This window comes from Lepisosteus platostomus, chromosome 7 (assembly GCF_059453375.1).
Source record: "Lepisosteus platostomus isolate fLepPlt1 chromosome 7, fLepPlt1.hap1, whole genome shotgun sequence".
NCBI lineage: Eukaryota > Metazoa > Chordata > Actinopteri > Semionotiformes > Lepisosteidae > Lepisosteus > Lepisosteus platostomus.
In genome coordinates this window covers 17,427,922-17,452,247 of record NC_142617.1, presented here as the reverse complement: position 1 = coordinate 17,452,247, position 24,326 = coordinate 17,427,922, and the positions used below count along the sequence as shown (strand labels likewise).

General features: G+C 38.1%; 1 protein-coding gene across 8 annotated transcripts in view; it reads left to right on the top strand.

The window, feature by feature from the left end:
- Window positions 1-2,697: 2,697 nt before the first annotated feature.
- The window catches only part of LOC148658415 (high affinity cationic amino acid transporter 1-like), a 37,028-nt gene continuing 15,399 nt past the window's right edge, over window positions 2,698-24,326 (top strand). Inside the window, exons 1-5 of one of the 8 annotated variants that reach the window (XM_088639567.1) lie at window positions 2,698-2,937; window positions 13,802-13,975; window positions 15,152-15,261; window positions 20,692-21,104; window positions 23,866-24,024. In XM_088639567.1, the coding sequence (XP_088495693.1) occupies window positions 20,735-21,104; window positions 23,866-24,024 (529 nt within the window). In that variant the 5' untranslated portion in view covers window positions 2,698-2,937; window positions 13,802-13,975; window positions 15,152-15,261; window positions 20,692-20,734. Of the gene's footprint in view, window positions 2,938-3,945; window positions 3,989-6,710; window positions 6,729-12,888; window positions 13,068-13,801; window positions 13,976-15,151; window positions 15,262-20,691; window positions 21,105-23,865; window positions 24,025-24,326 lie in introns of those variants that run through there. The other 7 variants (XM_088639566.1, XM_088639565.1, XM_088639563.1 and 4 more) reach the window with 7 other exon arrangements.

Here is a 24,326-nt window from a genome sequence, read left to right as displayed (position 1 = left end):
CATTTTAAATCCACCAGACTCCTTAATTGCATAAGTGAACACACTATTTGGTTAATTGGACAAACTGAGGCTTTTTCTTATTCTGTAGAAGCTGGAAACTAATATTATGTGACCTATAAAATCTACTGGCCGTTGGCCCTTAAGAAAGAGTTGAGCTATCTGATAGCAGCATGGCGATGTCCTAACAGATTGAAGGTTTTATATAAGTAAAAAATACCAGCTATGCTTGATGTTGAGGTGGGGTTAACTACAATGGATTAGCATTTCAGGCAGGGGAACCCATGTACTTTCAACTTAATGCTGCAGAAACCAGGGTCTATAAACCAGCATTTCCCAAGTCTGTTAGTTTACATTCTAACAGAGCCTGATTACTTAATCAATACCTTAATTTAAATAACACATTTTCTTGACTGGAATATTTGTTCAAGTTGTCTTCTGTACCCAAAGTTTTATTTCATTTTACATAAGTAATGAAACAATTGCAAAAACAAGAGCTGAAAACAAACAGTTTAAATGAATCGTATTATTAATTCAAATTAAGATTTCAATTTTAGAACCAAGAGCTCAACTGGAGCAAAAACCAGCAGGTGTGTGCAAGATTAGGAACCCCTGCTTGAAACTACTTAGGATTTACTTGATGGGTAGTACTTAAAAGCATACTGCACGTGACAGTGTATGCTTTTAATGAAGCGGAAGGCATAAATCACATCTCCCATGATATACAGAAGTATACCCATTAATCTTCTAACCTCTTCTTCCAATTCAGGGTCACAGAGGAGTCAGAACCTATCTTCGCAAGCAGTGTGCTTAAGGCAGGATAGACCCTGAATGGGACATCAGTCCATTTCAGGGCAGACACAGACATATATACACTCACACTTAGGGCAAATTTCCCAGAAGCTAATTATATTACCTGTATGCTTTTGGACTGTGAGAGGAAACTGGAGCACTCCAAAACCCATGCAACATGGGAAGAAAACATACAAACTCCACACAGACAGTTCCCAGCTCTGGAACTGATCCCAGGACCCCAGTCCTGTGAGGCACCAATTCTAACCACTGCCTGCACCTAGAATTACATTTCATATTTCATATTCATATAAGTGTCACTTGTGAATATGGATTTATACAGATGGGAAGAAGTGTGCAAAAGTGAGTTCTGCACATTAATTATTGAGCTTGATATGCCAAAGTAGTACTCTTTTTGTACTGAGGTCACATTTCATTCTAGAGAGTCATGGGACATTTCTTGATAGTGTGATTGGGGGAATCATATCTTATGAATTTATAGTTAATTCCCCTCCATTTCCTATAAATAGAACATCTTCAAGGTGGACTAAAATATTTGTATCAGCAGTATACTGGGAAATGTAGATGAAAACTGAATTGGCATATTATAGTAAGCATACCAACAGCAAACATGAAAAACTACAGGTGATATTGCTAGTAACTACTAGGTTATTATTTTGGGTTAATTGCAAGAGTGACAATGTTAAAATCCCAAAATAAAACTTGGGCAATTTGCTAAGGACTTTTCATTTTAACTCCGTTTGATCTGCAATGTCCAAATCGTCATAACCTGAAATGAAAGAGAAAAAAAATGTCATGTCCATGCCAGTGTCATGTTCATTCGTTTCAAAGTAAATTCCAGAAACTTCCAGAAATGTGCTTTTATTCTGATTACCCCGCCCCCCTTTCAGGTGTACCTTACATCAGAATGATTGAAAACATAGCCAAAGCCAAAACAAAGCCAAAACCTTCTTTTAAAGATTTTTCAAACATTTTGTGATAAAGATAACGTTACTATACTGAGCAACCCAATAGGTTACAACTGGATGAAGAAGAATTAACATCTAGCTGATTATGATTTCCTCTTTGAGGTTAATTAAAAAAATACGAGCTTTCTTGAATCTTGCATGTTTTTTTAATGTAATGGCCAAAGGTAGTGGATATACAGGGTGTCAAACCAACTAAAGTCCCGCATGTAATCAAAACGTCTTTTAGTATGATCAGGTGTGAACTCCATGTCTGAGGTCTATTTCCGCTTCTTTTAGTCTGTATCATACTTAAGAAAGCAGGGGATATATATTTTCGTTCGCGTTGCTTTTGTTAAACTTAATTCTAATATGTTTATGGTGCATACTTACCGTATGATTGTACCTGCGAGACTAAGAATATGCAGCTTCTGTAATTTTACGTTTATTTGGATAATCATTTCATTCAGTGCTAGCCAGGTTGCCTGAGGGGGACCTGATATACCTGTAGTACTTAATGGGAACAATCAGATACTGAACTGTGTGCAAACATTTATTTGTAGATAAAACGCAGACAAATTGTTCATGGTTTTATTTTTATTAAATGTATCATGGGATTATTAATAATAAAATTGTATCTTACGCCTTAACCAAGGCGACTTAAAGTACGCAATACTGAACTGTAAAAAACACAGGACAACTATGACGACCTGCACAAAACAAAAAGGTTATTATTTATATTTTCTTTTTTTTCCTTTTTATTGCATTTTTGTTAATTTTTTACTGTATTTACCTTGTGCAATATTACACATGTGTAAGTCGACCTTCTTAATGACGTCTGCAAAGCTAATCATATTAGCTGTTTTGGAGATATTAATGAGTGTGCAAGTCAAATTTTTGTCATAGCTCTCGCAGCAAATAGGGATCCGGGGCGGAGCTATAATGTGTTTCAAGCCATAGAGTGAGCAAACCAGACGTAAAAATGCATGAGGCAACCTGATACTATACCTTGCATCAGAGACTGAGTACTTCTGGCCACCTGTCAAAACCAGTATAATACAGGGGCTACAGTATATTACTAGATTCACTCAGTACTTCCTTTAGCTGGTCCCTTGAACTTTGGCACCTCGGCGATCGTCTCCTACCGTCCGCATTTCTTCCCAGTGTAGAGCTGCCGCGCAAGGTAGGTGCATCACTCCTTTTCCAAATCGTTACAGCAAAACCTCTTGTTCTTAATTAAGCGAGGGACCATCGTAAACCCCGCGTTTTTGTGCGTGCCATTATTGTGTGCGTGTGTTTGTTTTACATTAATACATTTCCACATAAGTGGTAGAAAATGTTAGTACGTGATGCGACCACATGGTTTTTAAAGCTGATGCAATACACAAGACAAACGTCAGCTTGACCCGAGATCTTCCCCCTCCGGTTAGTACGTCGTCGCAAATCTGTCAGACGGTGTAGGCCGGTGTATCTTTTAACATTAATTCGTTTATTTTTAGTGGAGCAAAACGTTGCTTAGTGGTAGATTTAATTATGGTCTGTAGTAGTATTCCTTGTCGTAGAGCTGCTTTTCAGTAATTGTATATATCTAATTTAGCGTGTCCTTAGGCAGGGCTTGTAATGAAGGGCAGAGCAGCACACATTGTGCGTAATTACTGTAGCTTGTCCACATGTTCAAGAGTGATGTTAGCTCGGGGTAATGCAGAGATAAAACCACAGAAATCATAAAACGAATATAATTCATTGCCACTAATTGCAGCGAAGCATTAAGATTTACTCTGTTTCGTAGGTTGTTGGTTTTAGACTTGCTTAAAATTTAAAGAAAATGTATGGCTATAGTTACCGGCTACAGAAAGGTTGCGGAAGAAACCGGAAAATGTGCACGATAATGAGCTTAGCAGAAAGGATTTGAAGATGTGAAAGCCGCTGTTTCGATTTGAATTTGCAAAACACCATTGAAGTAAACTAAATAGTGAGTCTAGATATCGGTAACACAAACGGAAACAAAAGTGTACAATCTAGCGAGCTGTGTAAGTACGTAGTAGCAAACAAAAAAACAACAGGCAATTAAATTTAAATGATTTATGTTTCACTTTAGTAAATATTATTGTTTACTATAATGGTTTATTGTTTTAGTAATGTTTGTTTAGATAGGTTGTTTAGTAAATAATCTTTACTTATCACATTCCAGAGACGTTTGTATCTGCGGTGAATGCTACAGTTTTAGGAACGAGGTGTGTATTTTTTTATTTAAAAGGTTACAAGTTGTAAAATAAGGTATTCAATCAGATTTTATTTTTTGGTGCGCGGTCTTGATTATTATATGCATTTCATGACTTATTGTATTGTGGTTTTATTTGTTGACAGCATTTTTTGAATTCTCTCTCCCGTTGGAGAGTTACTGTAGCGAGACTGTGATGTCTTTATTTTCTCGAGTGAGGTGCACACTTCACAGCCCATGTTTTCACAGTGTTTACATACTGTAGATATCAACCTTTGTTAGTGTGCCTAGCCAGCCATAGGTGTCTAGACAGCTTCCCATCATTTTTAAAAAGGGTCCTGTAGCTTTTTTAAGTGTTCTGTCCCTCCTGATATCTTATGAAACAAGACAATAGTATTACTTAATATTAAAGTTAGGGAATGTAATTAAACATATATATTATTTGCATGAATAAAGTGAGCTTTTGAAACCTGTAGCGCCTAAATAATTTTCGAGTAATAGCAGGGAAATACAAAGAAGGGCTTAATTACTTACATAAGGGTATGCTTTGCATACTTATTATTTGCTGGGTTATCTCTTTGTAAAGCTGGGTTGGTTTGCTTAACTTTTGCTTGCTTAGCTCATACACAGAGTTTGTGAGTCCTGATGCACACACCCATGCAAGTAGTGTGGGAGTATTTAACAATGCTGTGCTCGTTTTTTAGGACAGACTTGTTTTAAGTTGGCGCTGTTTTTTTTTACAGGCAGATGATTTTGTACTTTGCTTCTTCCCTCTGCAGTATCTTTGGAATTTGGTTTGTTGCGCAGTGATTAGCTTGCAGTGATGGGACCATGTACTTATTTCCAGATCTGGGATGCTATCTGCATGGAGTTTGTATGTTTTCCCTGAGTGTGCGTGGATTTCCGCTGGGTGTTCTAGTTTCCCCTCTTAGTCCAAAGATATATTTTAGTGGTAGGTTATTTGACTGTGTGTTTGTCTCTGTGTGCCCAGTGATGGATTGCTGTCCTATCTGGGATATATGCCACCATGCTCCCATTGCTTGCTGGGATAGGCTCTGGTCCCCCTGCAACCCTGAATTGGATAAAGTAGTTAGAAGTGTATGGATGGTTAATAACTGGGAGATGTGCTTGCTCCAAACAGCTTGAGCTCTGGATCTCAAGCCTGGTTCCTGCCACTAAACATACAGTAGGTCATGTCATATGACAAGTCTTATTTGCAGACAACAAGGTAGAGTTCAGGAAGAGTAGTCCAGGGCATCCATAGTTTCCATTGGGAAAATAGCAACACTTACAACTTCCTGGGTGACTGTAGGTTGGAACTGATGTCGACCAGAGAGGCATCTTGCCTCCAATCAGTGGCGACACTCCTGTAAGGCACTGAGGAGGTTGTGGACCGCATGTTGAAAAATAAATGGGTTGCAGGAGTTGTCACTGTAAGCTTAGATGTAAAGAAACAATTTGTGATTACAAATTTTAAAAAAAAACATAAAACACTTACCTTCTTTGGCCCAGGTCTGATCTTATGAAGCTGCTTGTATGATCAGAAAGTTATTTGCATGCCTCTGTTACATTGCAATATGCAGTGAAACAAATTTCAAAACAAATGCATCCTTTTAATCCTTTTTCAGCATGTGATTGAGACAGATTATATGTAATATGCCTTGATGTGTGGCCTTTGATTCAATATTTAACAGTATAAATTAGTTTAAATTTAAAAGACTTCTAGGACAAACTTATATGATTATTCATCTGTGTCACAGACTTAAAGAGAACTTAAAAACATGAAATTACCCCCCCACAGCATATTTCTCCTTAGGGTGTCCATGAAAACCATTGAGAGCTAAAACTGAGACATTAGAGATTGTAATTTCTGTAGCAAGGGGAACCAATCTAGGTCACAACAGAATAGGTAAATGCACTAGTGTTTCCTGTCTGAGCCCCAGCTTGAACTGAAAACAAATGCCTGTTTGTAGTGTTAAATAAGGCTGGAAAATTCAAGCTGAGTTTATAGTTGGGTACCTGAAAGATTGCCTTTAATTAGGAAAATACTGTAAATCTGTAAGAAGCCAGCTATTCTTAGTTTGGGTTGTTAATGCATCGAGTTAAAAGAATGCGTTGTAATTAAGAGGCCCATGTTTCTTTGAAAAATGCTCATAAATGTCTCAGTTTGCAATTCCGAAATACAAGCAGCAGAGCTTTGTCGGAATCCAAGGATGGAACGCCCAGATAAAGAGCTGTTGAGTACCCATGTGACAAGTGCAACTCTCCCTGCTCCTGCTGGGATTTGATCCTGGTGGCTCGCTGGCTCGGAGCACGCACAGCGGGACTCCCTGAACAGCGCATAACCTCTGCCACACCTTTGCTGTGGCTGAGGTTGACATTGTCTAGATTTCAGAGGGGGTGGCTTTCACTCCTGTAACTCACTCAGCACACTGAGCCCTGTTACACCCACGTAGCGTACGTCATACTTGAGTGACTGGCTGAGGACTCGGCTGGCTCGACACCTTCTGTTCTGTGCAGGACTCGGGCAGTGATACGCTGGCGCAGGAAGGCTGTCTAGTCATACCTCCGATTAACTGGCATCCACAGAGCGAAAGGATAAACCTCACTTCATTTACTCAAACCTGGATGAGAGATTAGTCCAACTATGTGTGGAACAGGACGTGTGCAGCAGTGTCTTTTTTTACCACTTGTGAGTTGAAGGTTGAAAAAAAGGGCGTACAATATTGATAATTGGGTGCAATGTTGAATCGGTAAGAAAAAAAAAAGGCAGCCGTGACAAAATATTAATCTTATTAATCTAATCTTAATCTAATATTTTGCCAGAGCTCGTGTGCTATTCCAGAAATAATAGGTGCGTTCACATCCTTTTCACAAATGTTTAGTCTTCATTCTATACGGTAGCTGTCCTGTGTGGACCATGTTAACACCACTTGGAAGGAGCTGGAAAACCTTTTCTTTCTTAATGTCTGATTATTAGTCTTTTTGAGGTGTTGGACCCCGTTATTTTTCACTTCAATACAGCTTGACATTTGTAAAGTAAATCTTTTCCTTGTTTTATTTTTTTTTATTTTTCAGTTTAATTCAGGCAGAGCACAATACATTGCAGACAAGGAAATAAATCCCTAACCTTTTTGCTGTCATTTAAATCATTAATAATTCAACATATGTTTTTTTTTAATTATTAATACATATTGGAAATAGAGTGCAACATATACCTTGTGAAGCACTCACTCAGACCTCCCATACTGATTACTTGTTACACAATGCACAGGGCATTACAGATGTACAGGGATCACTACAGGGAAATATTTGTCCCTGGCTACAAAAAAGAAGAGCACTTTATAATTTCATGGAACATAAGAAGTATTATATTCCAAACAATTATGACTGCATATAGGAAGTTAAATACCTCAATGTTTTTAATGTAGTTTTTGCTTTCACGTTACTGTTTCTAGAGGTGATGTGGAAACAACTGAGCTTTTATCTAAAAAGGCTTAAAGATACATCTAAAAAATGGAAGTAAGATATGTTTCATCTGGAATTCATACCTAAATGTTGGAGAGTAGTGCAAGAATGCATTTTTTTGCCTTTCCCCTGTGGGCTGACGTTTTTGTACAGGAAGAGCTTTAGAATTTTCTACAGCATTCCCCTGAGCCGGTGAATTTCCTGCTGTGATCTTCCTCCAGTTGAACCTCAGGGTGTTCTTCATTCCTGCCACGGCACATTTTCCAAGTACAATCCTCTCTTTAATATTGCGCTTGACTTAAGACAAATGGTAAAAAATGGCAAAATAAAATCTTTTATTACTGCCAGCAATTTTAGTAGTTTAGGTCTAGAATTTTCCCCCTTTTCCGCCTTAAATTCTACTATCCACATGGAGCTTAACTGGAATTCCATGCTTTTAAGACTGGTCAGATGCTAAGGTGATTGCTGAAGCAGTAATGTTGGATTTCACCACTTTGTAATTCAGCATCTTAATATAGTTGCTCATATATTTGGGGTGTTCTTGGAATGTGTTATATTTTCATTATTATGCTTTAAAATTACAAAGTAGCATTTTTAATGTTAAAATTAACATAAGTATTCATATTTAGGGGAAGCTACATATTTTGTGGGAGTGGAAGGATCTGTGCTTTACTAATGACTGGGCCTTGAAACAGCAGAAGTGATCAGTGATACAGTATGTTTGCCCTCTCTTTACCTGGTTTTATAATTTAACTTCGTTTTCTTCCTTTTCTTTAACACTGCTTAACCTGATTATACTGTTGCAATAAAATCTGTACATTTTAAAGATTACATTATTGTGTGGATTCTGGCAACAACTGGAATTGAACAGACTACTAGCTACCCATATTGCTGTTTTAGCAGTGTAGTAATTAAAAAATAAATAAAACTACACAATCAGTAAATATTGGAGACTCTTGCTGATTAGTTTAAATGTAAAATTTCCTCAAATTTCTCTTTTACCAAAAGCAGTACTTTATTCTCTACCGGTTCTTATTACAGGTGTTTCAAAAACCTGTAAGGAATGTATCCGAATAGAAAGTGTAGGACTTGTGATCTATGAAAGTTGTGTCATTCCACAGTCAATCAAAACACAGCAGTTTTTGTACTGACCTCCTTTGATTTTAATTGTTTTGCAAATATATTTGCTATTGGGAGAAATGGTTACAAAGTAAATATTAGCTAAACAGTAAGTGCCCTTCTGTTCATAAGCTCCAGGCTGTCAAATCCGGACTCATTTTGACCGCCACCTACTATTTACATAACCAAAACTTCCTCCACTAGGTACAGTAAGCTTTTGAGTATGGGACAGTATTTTTAATTTATTTTAAGGTTTCTGTGAAATTTGACTTCACCTCACTCAAAATGTGTGACCTTGGATTTTGTTCAAATTTTTGGTGTAGGCCTATTTTGTCCTAGATTTTGACCTTCTTTTCCTACATGTTTCATTTTCCTTTGTCCAGTTACAACACAGAGCTGAAAGTCTCTACACAATAGGCTGTATTATAATTAAACAAAGGCTTTACTTGTAATGTAATATACTCTTCAGTTAATGACATGATACAGAGAAATCAAGTCCAGAAGACTGTTGTGTATAGAGTTTAAGGGTTTTCATCTTTCTCTGTCTGACACACCACTTTTCATTTTAAAGTTGGCCACACTTTCAGTTGGCCACTTAGCAGTCTTAAAATAAAACAGAAGTTTGTAAATTATTACAAATGATATTTTCATCAGTCATGTAATCTAATAGCAGAATTACTGGGCAACAGCCCCAGTGCTGATATTTCATACAAAGAATACTTGGGAGTTTTGTTTTTGAGTTCCACCTGAACAAATTCGGAGCGCTCTCTTTTGCACAATTTATTTATTTTCTAGCCACTTCTTCCAATTCAGAGTCACAGGAGCCTCTCACACCAAGCAACAGGCATAAGGCAGGGTACACCGTGAACCTGACATCAGTCCATTGCAGGGCAATAACACACGACACAAACACACACACACTCACACCTAGGGTCAGTTTTCCCAGAAACTATTTAACCTACCCATATGTCTTTGGACAGTGTGAGGAAACCAGAACACCCAGAGGAAACCCATGTGCACATGGGCAGAACATACAAACTCCATGCAGATAGCATCCCCAGGGACCTAGTGCTGCAAGGCAGCAATGCTAACCATTGCACCACTGTGCTGCCCTTTAACACAGTCAAATCATTTTAAATATAGTCATTCAATTCAAAATTTGGATGCTCCACAGTACTAGGTATTTAACCTGCACTGAGCGCGATTACTCGAGGAAATATTTGAGGAAGAACTGCAGTGCTTTTTTATACAGAGCTTGAAATGAAAGAAAAAGACAAAGCAAAAAAAATGGTGATACAATGTACCATGTGATTCTTTGCACTGGTAGGGTTTCTTTTTGCTACACAAGAAAATGTGAATGTTCCAGTTTTCCATCATGTTTTGATTTGTCACAGGAGCCAGCCAGCACCAGTCAGGCAGAGGGCCAAAAAATGCAAAACAACAACAGATGCTTGTTTAGAAAGGACAAAGAAGGGAACACAGGTGTAATGCTGACATGGGTCTCCGTGTGAAAACAGTCAATTCCTTGAATAATACCCCACACCACTGGCCCCAGTCACATGAGATGTTGTTTTGAGTGAAGCTCTCCTGACAGGTCATGAAATTTCATTTGTTGTGCAACCTTCACATTCCTAGTATGTGGCCTTCAAAACAACATTATCAATGTGTCATTACCACTCAGAAACAATTGGACTTTTTCTTTATATCCTTAACTTCTATTGTTACACACTACTTCATCAAAAGCTGCCAGTGTTTTTTGTAATGTATAAATTTTACTAGTTAATTAATAATTTTACATAAGACTTTAGTGTTTATTTTCTCCAAACTGGCTTATTTTACCCCTAATGCCAATCTTTTAACATGGCTATCTTTCTTTTATAAAATCGTGTTAACAATCCCATTGATTTAAACTGTGCTGCCACTATATATATATATGTTTTGCAGTTGAATGTAATGGCTGCGCTAGAAGTCTAAGATTAGTTAAGGAGATAATTTAGACCTTCCATTCTTTCTGTGTAATAGGTACTGTATTTCAATTTTTTTAGTTATATGGGTTTACAGCATTGAGTTAAGAACACTCAAGAGAGAAATATCTAACCAATTCCACAGACATCTTCTCTTTAGGGATAGAATGGTTTCTTATTTTTACTATTGACCATATCATTTTCTTGAACAAACAAGTGCACTGGTAAAGTTGCCAAAGGATAAAACTGTAATAAAGTGATGCAAGTGAAGCTGTGGTTTGCAATACTGCTGTATGACTAAACTAAATTTACTAGATTGATTGCCTAGTTTATGCAGACCACGGTTCTAATGGTAGACAGTATCAGTTGCCCAAAGTTGTTGAGTCAGAAGTGAAGGCACCAAGGAAGTACTTTACTCAGACCAGATTTTCCTTGCTTAAAATCATTTTCACAGAAAACGTGCCAATTTTTAGTTATTGAAAGATAAACGATTTTCACCCATTTGGCTGCTCTTCCTCAGTCTTAGAACTTTTTTGAATTTTGAAGGTGAGGTTTTTCCAGATGACGAGGAGGTAACAAATCAAGTGTGTGCTGGTATGCTGGAAATATCGTAATCATAGCCTGGTCACCTGCGTGGCGGCTTGGCTGCTGTCAGGAGGGAGTTTTTCAACATGATTGGTGCACGGAGGACTCTCCCCCTCTCTGCCCATCTCTTAATTTAGCCCTGGGATACAGGCTTGGTGTTAGACATGCTAGTCCCATCTGCTATTGCCAAGAATGTTCCTTCCTGCTTCACGGATGGGCCTACTTTGCCAGGTTCAAATGTAAACTGCTGGTATTGTGCCTTGTACTAAATACAGAACTGTATTTAGTATTTATAGTGCTTTCATTTTTCCATGCTCTGCTTCCTGACCCTTCAGAGGGTGAGTGGATGCTGGTATTTGTTAGAACCAGTTCAAACCTGTTCTTTTCATGACCCCCTGATAATGCCAGATGACCCTGTACCTTTTCATGGGTTGGTGATTGCAAGGTGAATTGCATGTCACTTCCGTTTGTGAAGTACTAGCTTTATCTTATGAAGGATTGGACCTTTCCAGAGCAGTGCGGCTCTGGCCTCCCTTGGTATTAAAGGAGTAACTTGAGCATGCTTCCCGTTAATGGAGGTCTAGCATATTGTAGCAAATTATAGGATGAAACATGAGCAGAGTTAACATGGAGTAGAAAATAGAGCATACTGAAAAAAACTGAACAGGCAGTTTGGCACTACACAATATACAGGTCCTTCTCAGTTAGATGGTCAGTTAGAAAATAGAAGTTTATACCACACTGTGTGGGAGTACTTAAACAGTACATGTTTTAACTTACTCTGTAAATCGCAATAAGCAGTGTCTTTCTGTTAACCGGAGGCAGAAAACAAATACAGTATGTATACCGTAGATAACACACAAGGGTCTTTACATTAGAAATTTAAGGTCACTCTTCTCGTGGCCTGCTATTGATCACTGAGCTGTCTGTGACAGGTGGTGTTTCAGTATTGGCTTTGACTACTGTTTATGTTCTAGTGTATTTTAGGTCGAGGAAAGAGCGGTGCGCAGTTTGCAAAGCTCTAGGACTTAACAGATAGATCATCAGCCTTTTCAGGGACTGAAGTAGGAAACAGCACATCAGACATGGTAATAGGTTTGTAGTGTATCCTTGAAGGAGAGAAGATTTTCTCTTTAGTGTTACAAAATGTGTGTGTATTAGGGACTCAGTTGAAGAAAAATGTGTCTTTCTATGCATTGTATGTTTCTATTAAATGTGGGCTATGATGCACAAGGAATGTGATTCACTTATTTGGCAACTGTATCTCACATATTACTCAGCAGATCTGAGTACCGGTGAGCATAAGAAATGTACTAGGAACACTGTGTATTTTTTGTCTGGAATATACAGCCTGTTGTATTTTAATTAAAACATTGCTCACAAGTCACCTTGCATATGTCATCAAACAAATGTACAGACTAAATAATAACTCAAGACATTTTTTCCAATCTTGATAAACAAATATCTTTTAATGTTACTGCTTATTTTGTAAAAGAACTGTTGATGTGCCAGTTTCAGAAGATTCACATTGCTTAGTGTGTAACGGACAGTACGGACATTATTGCTGACATTAATGTAAGAGGAACATACTGTGTTAAGATTGGTGTAGTCTTTGGCACAAGAAGTGCATGCTAAATCCTGCAATAGGAGATAGCCAGGCTGAGTCTAGGCTGTGCCCTCGAAAGGTAGTGTTAAAATAGATTAGTGCCAGTGGCATCTTCTTTGTGAAAAATTTTGTTTTCTCTATTTGTTTCATCTACTTTATTATCAAAATTTGAAAAGAAAGTGACAAACCTGGGAGCAGCGGTAATGTGGGATGTGTAGTACTGTATGTGTGAATAGTTTGGATTTTGCTGTAGAGACTTCAACTGAATAGTTCATGCTGATTCGCAATGAGTCATCAAAAGAAAGGGACCGATTTGTCGCATTTGAAGAATACTACTTCAGAAGATAAAGGTGCTGATAAATTTTTTTTTTCCCACATCTGGTTTACGCAACTTTGCCAATATTGGCAATTTAAAAAAAAAGTCAAACCGAGTTTTAAATGGACTTTTTGGGATATTAGTTGCAGACAAAAAGATAATTATCTTTAAGTATGTGTAATTTCTGTTGTGTGGTCATACGCTTTCCTCTTATTAGAAACTCAGAAAATCCTTTATTCTTTTGATTCTGGTATATTTAGTAAAAAAAGTAGTTTGCAGACAAAACCATGTAGGTGGATAGGCAGTTACTTTAGAAGCAGCAAATAAAATTCTGAAGTATTTGGATTAATTCAATTTGGCAGTTGACACTTAATACAGAGAAATGCAAAGCATTACATGTAAAGTAGATAGCAAAAACAAATAAATACAAAAATGGGAAATGCTTAGCATAAAGGTGACACTTACCAGAAAGAAATGGATGTTTATGTTGACATCTTTTACACCTTTTAGACATTGTTGTGAAGTAAAACAACATTTAAGGCTATACAGTTAAAAGCACAACATGTAAAGCAATGGTTATTTATTTAAAGGTTTAGCGGCCATGACATTAAAAATATACTGCTGCTCTGGAGTTACAGAGAAGAGCAAGCAGATACCTTCATGGGCCTAAGGGAATATGCTACATTGACAGGCTGAAGGAAGCAAACCTTTTTAGTCTTGAACTAAGTCAACAATGGGACCTGATCAAAGTTTTCAATATCCTCACAGGCATTGGCAAAGATCCACTGAAACACAAAACAGAGGACACGAGTTGGAGTTATGGGGAAGTGCATTTAAAACTGAGAACAAGAAGCGCTTGTGTACACAATGGGATGTGGGAGTATGGAACAATCTACCCAGCCTTGTTGTCAATGCTAATAAACTGGCTTCTTTCAAGAAACGGTAAGATGAGATCCTTGGATCAATTGTCTGTTAACTAATGAGCTAGATGGGTCAAATAGCCTCCTCTGGTTTCATATGTATACTCCTTTATTATATTCTTATTTTATTATAAAGAGTACTGTAGGTTATCAATGCAGTATCTCTTCATACGGTATATGGAATTGAAAGGTTTTGGTTTGATCTTTATTTGATCATGTGTAGCTGACACTAGCCTACCCTGAGAAACAAGCAGACTGTCAGTTTCACCTCATTTCGTTGTCGTAAGCAATGGCAGTCATATCTTATTGTTGTGGCAGTTTCCACCAGAGAGTCGGATGAGAGCTGGGAGACCATTGGTTCATGTTGTGTGTGAGAAGCCTCAGTAGGTGGCGCACTGCACAAGTACGTTAGTGTAACTTAGCTGAAAGGAGGCTAAAATGAGTTGTGGGGGGGAAACTGCTGGTCACAGGGAATGGCCTGTACTAGATGCTGAAACGTGATCTGGCTGTATAGTACAGAAAATAACTTTTATGCAGTGTTGTTTAATGTGCTGCTTAAACTCATGGCAAGTTGAGCAACTTAAATGTTATGATTCTTCAGCATATCTAGAAAACAAAAAGAAGTAAAACTTAAAAGGTAGTGGAAAATCACTCCTAAATTTCATTTGATTCTTCAGTAGTACAGTGACCAATTTAAGTGAAGTTGTATTGTACAGTGGTAGTGCAGCTGTTGGAAGTCCCGTGTTCATTTGCAGAGATCAGAGATGACCAAAAACTGGAGGGTATCTATTCCTGTTGATATCAGTGGTATGCTGATATCAATAAAATTGTACACTTAGGTTCACAGACACAAAGACTATTGTTAGTCTTGACACAAAGTTTTTGTTTGAGTTTCAAGATTCAAGACTTGATGGTTCAGGCCAGAGGTTTGTTTTGGTACTGGTCAATTAAGACCTTGTTACAGATACAGTATATCCAAGCATACTGTGCATGTCTGCAGGTGATATCGGGTACAATGTAAAAAGCAAAGCTAGTGCTTTAAATGTGACAGCTTGGCGCGATGTAGGGCGAGTTTCCAATTGTCTGTGGTGAATGGAGTCTTGGGGAGGATGATACCTTGCACTTCACTGCCCTGTGTGTGATGGCATGTGCAGCTGCTGTGACCGGGTCATGTGATGCAGCAAGTTGCTATTTGTAGGAGGGCCTCCTAACGGGATGTACTAAGTGGAGTGAGAAGAGCACGTTTCTGCAAGTGGATCTGTAACAGTGAACACTGCTCTTTCAAAATCTGAAGCATTTTCTTTCTCCGTGAGTATGCAGGAGTCCTGCTCTGCAAGTGAAGCTTTTATACATCTTCTTTATGGTTCTCCCTTCCTTAAAAATAAGTAGCTAAACCATATTTTTGTGGAAAATTTATTACATAACTATGCTTTGTGTTGCCTATTGTCATCCAGTTATAAAATTGAGTCTTCAGTCTACTACTTGTATCTAAAGTTGTAAAGGCTATTTAGAAAAAAAAGTATAAATAAACGGGCATTGTAAAAGTCAGCAATAAACTTTTTCATACATTTTTCCAAATATGTACAAATAAAATATTCTAAAGATTGACGAATACTGTTTCAGTACTTATTTCTCTTTGGAATTAGTTTTTCATTCTAATTCTAGCATTATTTACAGTGTGCTTTGTCATGACAGGAATGTGTTTAGGAAAAAGTAAATATAAAAATGTATTCAAATTTGAATTTCATTGAAACCCTATTTCCAACTGTGTGAACTTGATATTTACACTGATAAATATCTTTGATTATTGTTTTTCTCTTCCAAGGAATAATATGGATACAAGGAGTTGAAGGAACTGTGTATTGTTTTTAGATTATGTCTGTTTATATTGGAGTGTTAGTTTCACTGTTTTGCTACACTGGTTGCTTTTTGAAGAATAGAATACTTCATATAGAACACTCATAAGTGGTTAGAAAACCATTTGTTTTAAAAAAACTTGTTCTAGATTACATTGCACATATGCAGTTCCCATATTTTCTTTGAAAATCTAACTTTCACATATTTTATGAGATTAACCCTAGTCTGCATATTTGTAGCTATGAAGTTTGTTTTTCTTGGGAGTGGACTTGTGCAAAGATTTGACACAGATGTCCATTGTGTGTCCTGTTGAAATTATAAAGACTTGAAGATTGCTGAGGTTTTTTTTTCAGGTTATTAAAATGCTGTGGCATATCAGGGACTATATTTATCTTCGCTTTTGCATTGAGTTTCTCGTGTGCTTTAGGAGAATTGTTGTAAATTTCTGCTGAAAAAAATTGGTGTTGATACCATCATTCAAATTTGGCAACAAATGGAATGTGTCTTACAGTAAGATGGATAATCCTGTACATGTATTCAAGTTTGTTACTAGTCACGCTTCATGATTTCCTGCTGCGCTGTGAATTGTGTACTCATAGAAAAAAATTTACTTCTTGTATATGCTTTTGAGATAATCTAGATCATAATGACAAGTTTCAGTGTCGATAATTCCGGGAATTGCAGAATGTAGAATATCTGCAGTAATAGAGCTGGGAGTTAGACCTTTAATAGGTCGTAGGTTCAATTTTAAAATCAATTATTCCCTTAACAGAGAGCTGATGCAGAGAAGCCAGAACCACTGTAGGTTCTTAATGTACAGACAGCTACAGCTTGGATAACAGATTTCTGTTACCTGTGAACAGGTTGCTGTTGAGGTACTGGCAATCAAACCATTACACTAAAAGCTCCCAGAGGAACAATGCACCATTTTCTCAAGATCAAACATTGAAACCATATAGCACATGTGGCCTTTTATTCCTTGATGGGGGAAAAAGTGATCTTTTGAATGTGTGATTAAATTTGGGTTGAAAGCTATACCTAGATTCATGCTCTCCGTTAAATTTAATCTGATCAATGACTACTAAACCAGTCCAGGGTTCTCATTTGATGAGGAGAACCACACCACATTGCCTCAGCATTACAATTTGGTAGCAGAAAAAATTGCTGCATTTTAATTTCTCTAAACTAGGCAGTTTATATAGAGATAAATATATGTGTATTGGCCAAAGTCTAGGAATAGAATTATGTGTTATTCACAGAGTGAAATCACATGTAATAGCTGCACATAATCTGTTTAAGTCACAACATTTTGAGATCTTGAGAAGGTCGGTTTTGAAAAGGTAGTGTTTCTAGATCAAATCACTGCGGCATAACTGTGGATAATGGACTAGGGACAAATTAATAACAAGTTGTCCATCCATTTTCTAACTGCTTCTTCCAATTCAATGTTGCGGGGGGAGCTGGAATCTATTCCTGCATGCCTTCGGATGCAAGGCAGGGTGCATCCTGGATGGGATGCCAGTCCATCACAGAGCAGACGGATACAGTTACGCATACACTCACATCATGGGCCAATTTTCACCAAAAGCCAATTAACTTACCAGTATGTGTTTGGACAGTGAGAGGAAACCGGAGCACCTGGAGAAAACACATGTGAATAAAGAGAGAACATACAGCACAAACTCCATGCAGAGAGCACTCCTGGTCAGGAATTGATCCCAGAGCCCCAGCACTCCGAGGCAGTAATGCTAAACACTGCACCATGGTGCTGCCAATAACAAGTCATAAAAATGCATACATTCTTTTAATTTAGCTCATAATCTCAGCAATACCCCATACAGTATTCCAAACTAAAAATAGAGTGGTTATTTCTGCAGATCGTATAGAACCAAAATGAACAGATGGTTAGCGGTGTTTTGGCAGTTTTAGTACTGTGGCTAAAACCTGGCAGGAGTGGTTTAAAGTTGTCATATTTTAAAACAAAAATGAATCTGTAACTCAATCCACCAAACATTCTAGGATTCCACACACTACAGGACTAAAAACTGGAAAATGTAAAGAATTTGGTGATGTACAGTATGCGTCTGGTTCGAAGTGGGTTTCATAGGGATGCAGGCACTGCTATCTCAGACACTGGCAAACAAGCCACTGCAGATCAAGTGAATCCTGACATCAGCACTGACATAATGAAGCCAGACAAACTTATTGTAGCTGTCTGGCAAGCTGGCTGAACAGTCAGCTACGGGACTGGCCAGGCCAGGTGGACAGACAGCCAAGCCAAGGTCTGAGTACAGACATGGCCTAGGAGTAGCTTGTGAGCTATAAGACTAAGGAGCTATAAGGCAGGAAGAGACCAAGACCCCGGGTTGCAGGCAAGCAAGGCTGGAGACTTGTGGCGTGCAGGCGATACTACAGATCCACCCACAGGTGAGCATCAGAGGCAGCTTAGATGTGGAAAAAACAGTTGCCAAAAGGCAACTAAACTCAAACAGAAAGATGTAATGAAATAAACACTGTTTCTTGAACTTATGAAAATCATCAACAGACCTAATAAAGCTATGAGTATGTAAGACCAAGTTAGAAAATAGGCCCAAATTGCAACTAATGATCTAAGTCTCAAACCCCAAATGCAAAGAACACATTGAATGAAAAACGAATTATCCAGACAACAGTTAAGGAAGGACTGCCTATTGTGTCTCCTTAGAATTACACAGGAAATTAGAATTCTCCTTGATTATATTAATAAATAACTTGTGGTAGAGTTATGATTGCTAGATTGTATGACAAATTGTTTTATACAGTGTCATTACAGGAATCTCCATTCATGCAAAGAAAGTGTCATGGTCTAGTCACAGAGACGTTAGTGCATGGACGCCAAGTAGTTACAAATCTGACTTAAGTACTTTTAGTGTACTTTTATTTTCAAAGAGAGATCTTTTCTACAGATATGTGGGAGAAGATTTTCCTGTATGTTTTGTAGAACATGGGCTGTATCATATTTTTCACATACTTTTTTTCTTTCTCCGCCATTTGCCTCATCTTTTAAAAGAATTAACAGCAAAAGGACTTCCATAAAGGAATTACATCCTTTAATATAAAATATAAATGGGAACACAGCACTTTTAAATTCAAGCTGCCAGATTACTAATATAAAACTGAGCTTGTTCTTCCAAGATTCCAACACAAAAATGTGCTTCATTAATGAAATATAATCAGTGCGATGTCTCAGTTTGTGGCCGCTTCCGGTAACATGACTAAATTACATGTCTGAAATAAGTCCACTTCATCCACCATATAGGCTGGTTGAAGTTAAATTTAGGAGCCGGTTTAGCTGCGACCACCTTAATTATTACTTTCCCAAAATATGCTGGCAGTGACCTGCAGATGTCCCAGACTGTTTCAAGGCAGAACCCTGCCTGTTCTCTTTATTAAGAGGTGTCCAGGATGCAGAGCACTATTCATCCATCCATTTTCTAATAATTTCTTCCAGTTCAGGATCACGAGGGAGCTGGAGCCTATCCTGACAAGAAACAGGCAGGCTACACCCTGGGCAGGACACCAGTCCATTGTAGGACAGATAGATCCCACTGCGTACTCACACCTTGGGCCACTCTTCCCAGAAGCCAGTTAACCTAACAGTATGTCTTTTGGAGGAAACCCATGCAAACATGGGGAGAACAAACTCCATGCAGATAAGGTCCAGAATTGAACCCTGGAGCCCAGTGCTGGGAGGCAGCAATGTTAACTACTGGAAGGATTGTTTTACGGAACTGGATGTTCTGTTGTTCGGGCCGTCTTAAAAACAGCTGCTTTGTTTTGTGAATTGTAAGTTTAAAATTAGAAGAAATTAGATGATAAGATTAGATGAAAATTAGTGATTTCATTGTTTTGAATGTTTCAGATTTACATGGGTTGTTAAATTGTCTTGTATATTCAGATAGTACAGCTGCAAGGATATTTATTCAACTATCTAAAGGAACAGCATGTATCAAACTGTGTATAATATGTGTTTTGCAATATTTTTCCTATATGATTCTGTTTTAGTTCTGTTTACTAATCTTCTAAAATGTAGGCTAGGAAACATTTCCCTGAACCAGGGGAAATATGAGGTAAAAGAAATGATTACTGGTTCTACTGGGATGTCGTTCTTCTAGCGGATTAGCATTGGTGATTGTGCTAGTAATTAAACCAGAAATTCAACAGCAGCTACATTTGTTTGCATTAATTAAGCAGTCCATTAAGGGACAAAATGAAACTGAGTGATTTAGGAACTAAGGAATTATTTACACGCTCTGTTCTTTCCTTTATTCTTATCAGATATTCATGTTTTTTTTAAATGAGGTGAAATTTTGTTTGATAGTCAATTTTAAATAATCCCATCCAAATGATCAAATAACCATTTAGCATGAAGGTACAGTGATGTAAAATGGGTAAAGCATGTGAAGTGAAATTTTATTCTAGTTAAATAGCACAGCTTCAATCACACGACCTCTTCACCCAGCTCATCCTGGAATGCATTATATTGTCATTTCTGAATACATATCCAAATGCTCATATCTAAACTGGTCAGGGTCATGAGAAAATACCGGAACACTTACCTTGTTGAAATGTGATGTTTTTGTGATTGATGGATGTGAAATGAAAATATGGCCATATTAGACAATATGGACCCAGTTGAAGTCACTCTGTGTAACTGGGATAACCCTGTGTTCTCTCTTTTTGTATTTGAACTTTTTTTAGGATTTTGATATTGGAGCTACTGTATGTATGCAGTTAAAAACAAGCTGGGGGGAATTTAGTCCTCCTACTTCAGTACCTTCTTTTGGGAGGGGTGAGTGATGTCTGTCCCTCTTTTTTTTTTTTTTCCCCCTCTTGGTACAGCTCTGCCCGCCTGCCCACGCAGCCCCACTTGACTGTAGCAACCATGGCCTGCAAGATGCTCCTGGGTTTCGGGAAGCAGCTTCTGCGGGTGAAGGTGGTGGACTGCAACTCCGAGGAGTCCCGGCTCTCGCGCTGCCTCGACACCTTTGACCTGATTGCGCTGGGGGTGGGCAGTACGCTGGGAGCCGGGGTGTACGTGCTGGCCGGGGCTGTAGCTAGAGACAACGCCGGCCCGGCTATCGTGCTGTCCTTCCTGATTGCCGCGCTGGCTTCTGTGCTAGCGGGGCTGTGCTACGCCGAGTTTGGGGCCCGCGTGCCGAAGACTGGATCCGCTTACCTGTACAGTTACGTGACTGTGGGAGAGCTCTGGGCTTTCATCACAGGCTGGAATCTCATCCTATCATACGTGATAGGTGAGTCACAACCCCCCCCACACACACACACACACTTTCCCACCATCTGTCTTTCTTCCACCTGCTCTAAAGATTAAAATCAAGTTTGTCATTTATTTCTTGTGTATGACCTTCAGAGTTTGTAAAACAATATTTTGGTTAACTTAAATAGAAACTGAGCACTAGTTTCAATATGTAATTAGGCTGGAACATTTAAATGAGCGTGATAATACAATGGTAATTGTACATACAACAAGATATAAATCGGTGACTCTGAATCGCAGCCTGCTTTTGCAGCAGGAGCTCATGTAATAAGACTACTCTCTTTTGTTTTTACATTTAGGAAACATAAAGAGTAAACTTACCAGTTTTGAAAAGTCAGTCTTTTTTTGCTGGGTTTTGTTTCGTTTTTCACTCTTTTTCCATGTTTACACTGTGGTCGGTATGCACCTGCCCACATTTTTGAAAACCAAAACTCATGACTACATTTCACAAGTTTCAGCCCAGCTCCGTTGTTTTTGCTCCATTGCTTTTCTCGTCTAATTAGTTTAATTTTTAATTTAATAAGATCACAGTGCTTAATTTCCCTTTTGGTTTACTTTCTTTTCCTGAAAACGTATTGTAGAGCGTACAATAATAAGTTGGCAACAGTGTAGCTTAGTGGACTCGTAACTGGAAGGTTGAAGATTCAAATCCCAGGTGGGACGGTATACTGTATACTGTATTCAGCTTTCAGGTAAAAAAAAAGGCAAAAACAAAAGACATAATGGGTATTGAAATGCATATTTGAACTTCCTGGGGAATTCTGCAGAGACCAAATTTTTCATAGTGAATAAGTGACTTGTTAAATATCCATCAATTTTCTAACTGCTTTATCCAATATAGGGTTGCAGGGGAGTCAGACTAACCTGGCAAGCAGCAGGCACAAGGCAGGACACCCTGGAGAAGATGTCAGTCCATAGTAGGGGACACACAGACACAAGCACACACACATTCACACCTGGGCCAGTTTTCCCAAGGGCACCCAAAGGAAGCCCAGTGAAACACGTAGAGAGCATATAATTTGACAGGGTTTTGTAAAAGTGTCTGTGGAAGTCCCCAGAGGTCCTTTTACAACCTTTTGACTTTATTCTGCTAGTATTTTCACGGAAAAACAAAATCAGGCATTTTTGGTCCTTTCCCACGTTCATGCCTAATTACATTTAAACTACCGTTTAAATACCTGGCAAAGTACAGTATTCCAGACAATATTTGGTTGGATTCTAAAGACAGGTGATGCTGTGCTCTCGAATAAGGCAGATTAATCTGTCCTGCCTACACAAGCCTATAGTTACCTAAGGTGTATACATTTAATGAAATGTTGTATTTTTTAATTCAAATGATGAATCAAAGTAACAGCCCTATGCTATCTTCTTGGTTCCATGTCTTTGGCAGCACTGTGGTGCACAGTTACACTGTGGGGAAAAAAAGACTCATACTCCACAAAGCAAATGATCCACCTACACTACAATTGGTATTAAATGCTGTAAATACTGCAATTAGCTTCCTATTCACACTTACTTCTTGTAACTCCCAATACTTCAAAGCTTGCCTTAATACAAAATTAAAGGCAACTGAGCTTAATCTACAGCTGTCTTCATATTGTCAGCTAGGCAAAATGACCTCATCTGAACCTCTTTGGCACATGATGTTGGCAGTTGCATTCCTGATTCCAGTATGCTCATTTTTGAAAAAAAGGCCACACATTACCAGCTCTTTGACAGTATGACTACAGTATCCCTTTAGTATTATAAGCAACACAGGACTTTTCAGCCCAGAGGCTGAACACTATCAAGGGACATTATTTAATTCCTTTTTGATTATTTCTTGAAATTGTTTTCATTTTTGGCAAAATTGGCAAACTGGACTATTCTTGTTGTTTTCATATTGATGTGGTTGTCGAAATATTTAATGGTCAGATGCATTCTCCATTTTCTGTTATCTCACAATATCATAATTCATACTGAGCTTTTGCTTTAATTCCTGATAATACAGGGTCCCTAAACAACAAAGTAAAAATACTTGCTTTAGTTTGCTTTAATTGTTTGTTTGGGGGCAGCATAATGGCACAGTAGTTAGCATTGCTGCTTCATAATGCTGGGGCCTGGGTTCACTTCCTGTGGCGCTATCTGCATGAAGTTTGTATGTTCTACCAGTCTTCACATAGATTTCTGCCTCCTTTGGTTTCCTCTCACAGTCCAAAGACATACTGGTGGGTTAGTTGGTTTCTGGGAACACTGGCCTGGTGTGAGTGTGTATTTGTTTCTGTGTGCCATGAGTTGGACTGGCGTCTCATCTACGGTGTATCCTGCCTTGCTCCTTTTGCTTGTCTGGATAGACTCCGGCTCCCCTGCAACCCTGGATTAACCAATACAGTCGGGAATGAATGAATGGATGTTCTTTTTTTGTGTCCTAATTCACAAATGATATTTTCATTATCCTTACATAATTAGGGACATTGGTCTACAACAAGAAAAAAAAAGCACTTTCATGTTACTGAAGAGAACCATATTTAAAAAATCATAAATGTCATAATTTTATTTCAGGGTAATCTTGGTCTCAACTGTTTCTTTGGTAAGGGATAGCCTTAATTTAAGTAGGTACAAATTATATATTGATTTTATGGTTCATGGACTGCCTGTAACTTAAAAATAACCTGGAAAATCTCAAGTTACCAAACAGAAATGAAACTGGAAAAATGAGGCTGAAATTGTTGTTACAGATTTCATGTTACTTTTCACAGGAACATCAAGTGTAGCTCGAGCCTGGAGTGCCACATTTGATGAGCTGATTGGCAAGCACATTGAGGAGTTCTGCCAAGCGTACATGTCAATAAAGGCCCCTGGGGTATTGGCTGAGTATCCCGATATATTTGCAGTTTTGATCATCCTGATTTTAACAGGTATGTTGCCCAGTGAAGGAACAATGCACTTCTTCTCATGTAATGCCTTACACTGTGGTCTTAATCTCATGTAATTCCTGTAATCTTAATTTATTTTTGTTTTCCTCTGAATTGAGGACAAAAAATATTTTCTTTTCTAGCAGCTCCATTCAACCCATCTTGGAACAGGAATACAATTTTGAAGAAACAAAACAACAAAAAACTACATAATTTGAATTTTTAAGCACAAAATCAGCACTTTGCTATTCAATCATAAATTTGTCCATTTAAGCATCTAAGACAGGAGATTGGTTTTATTCTGA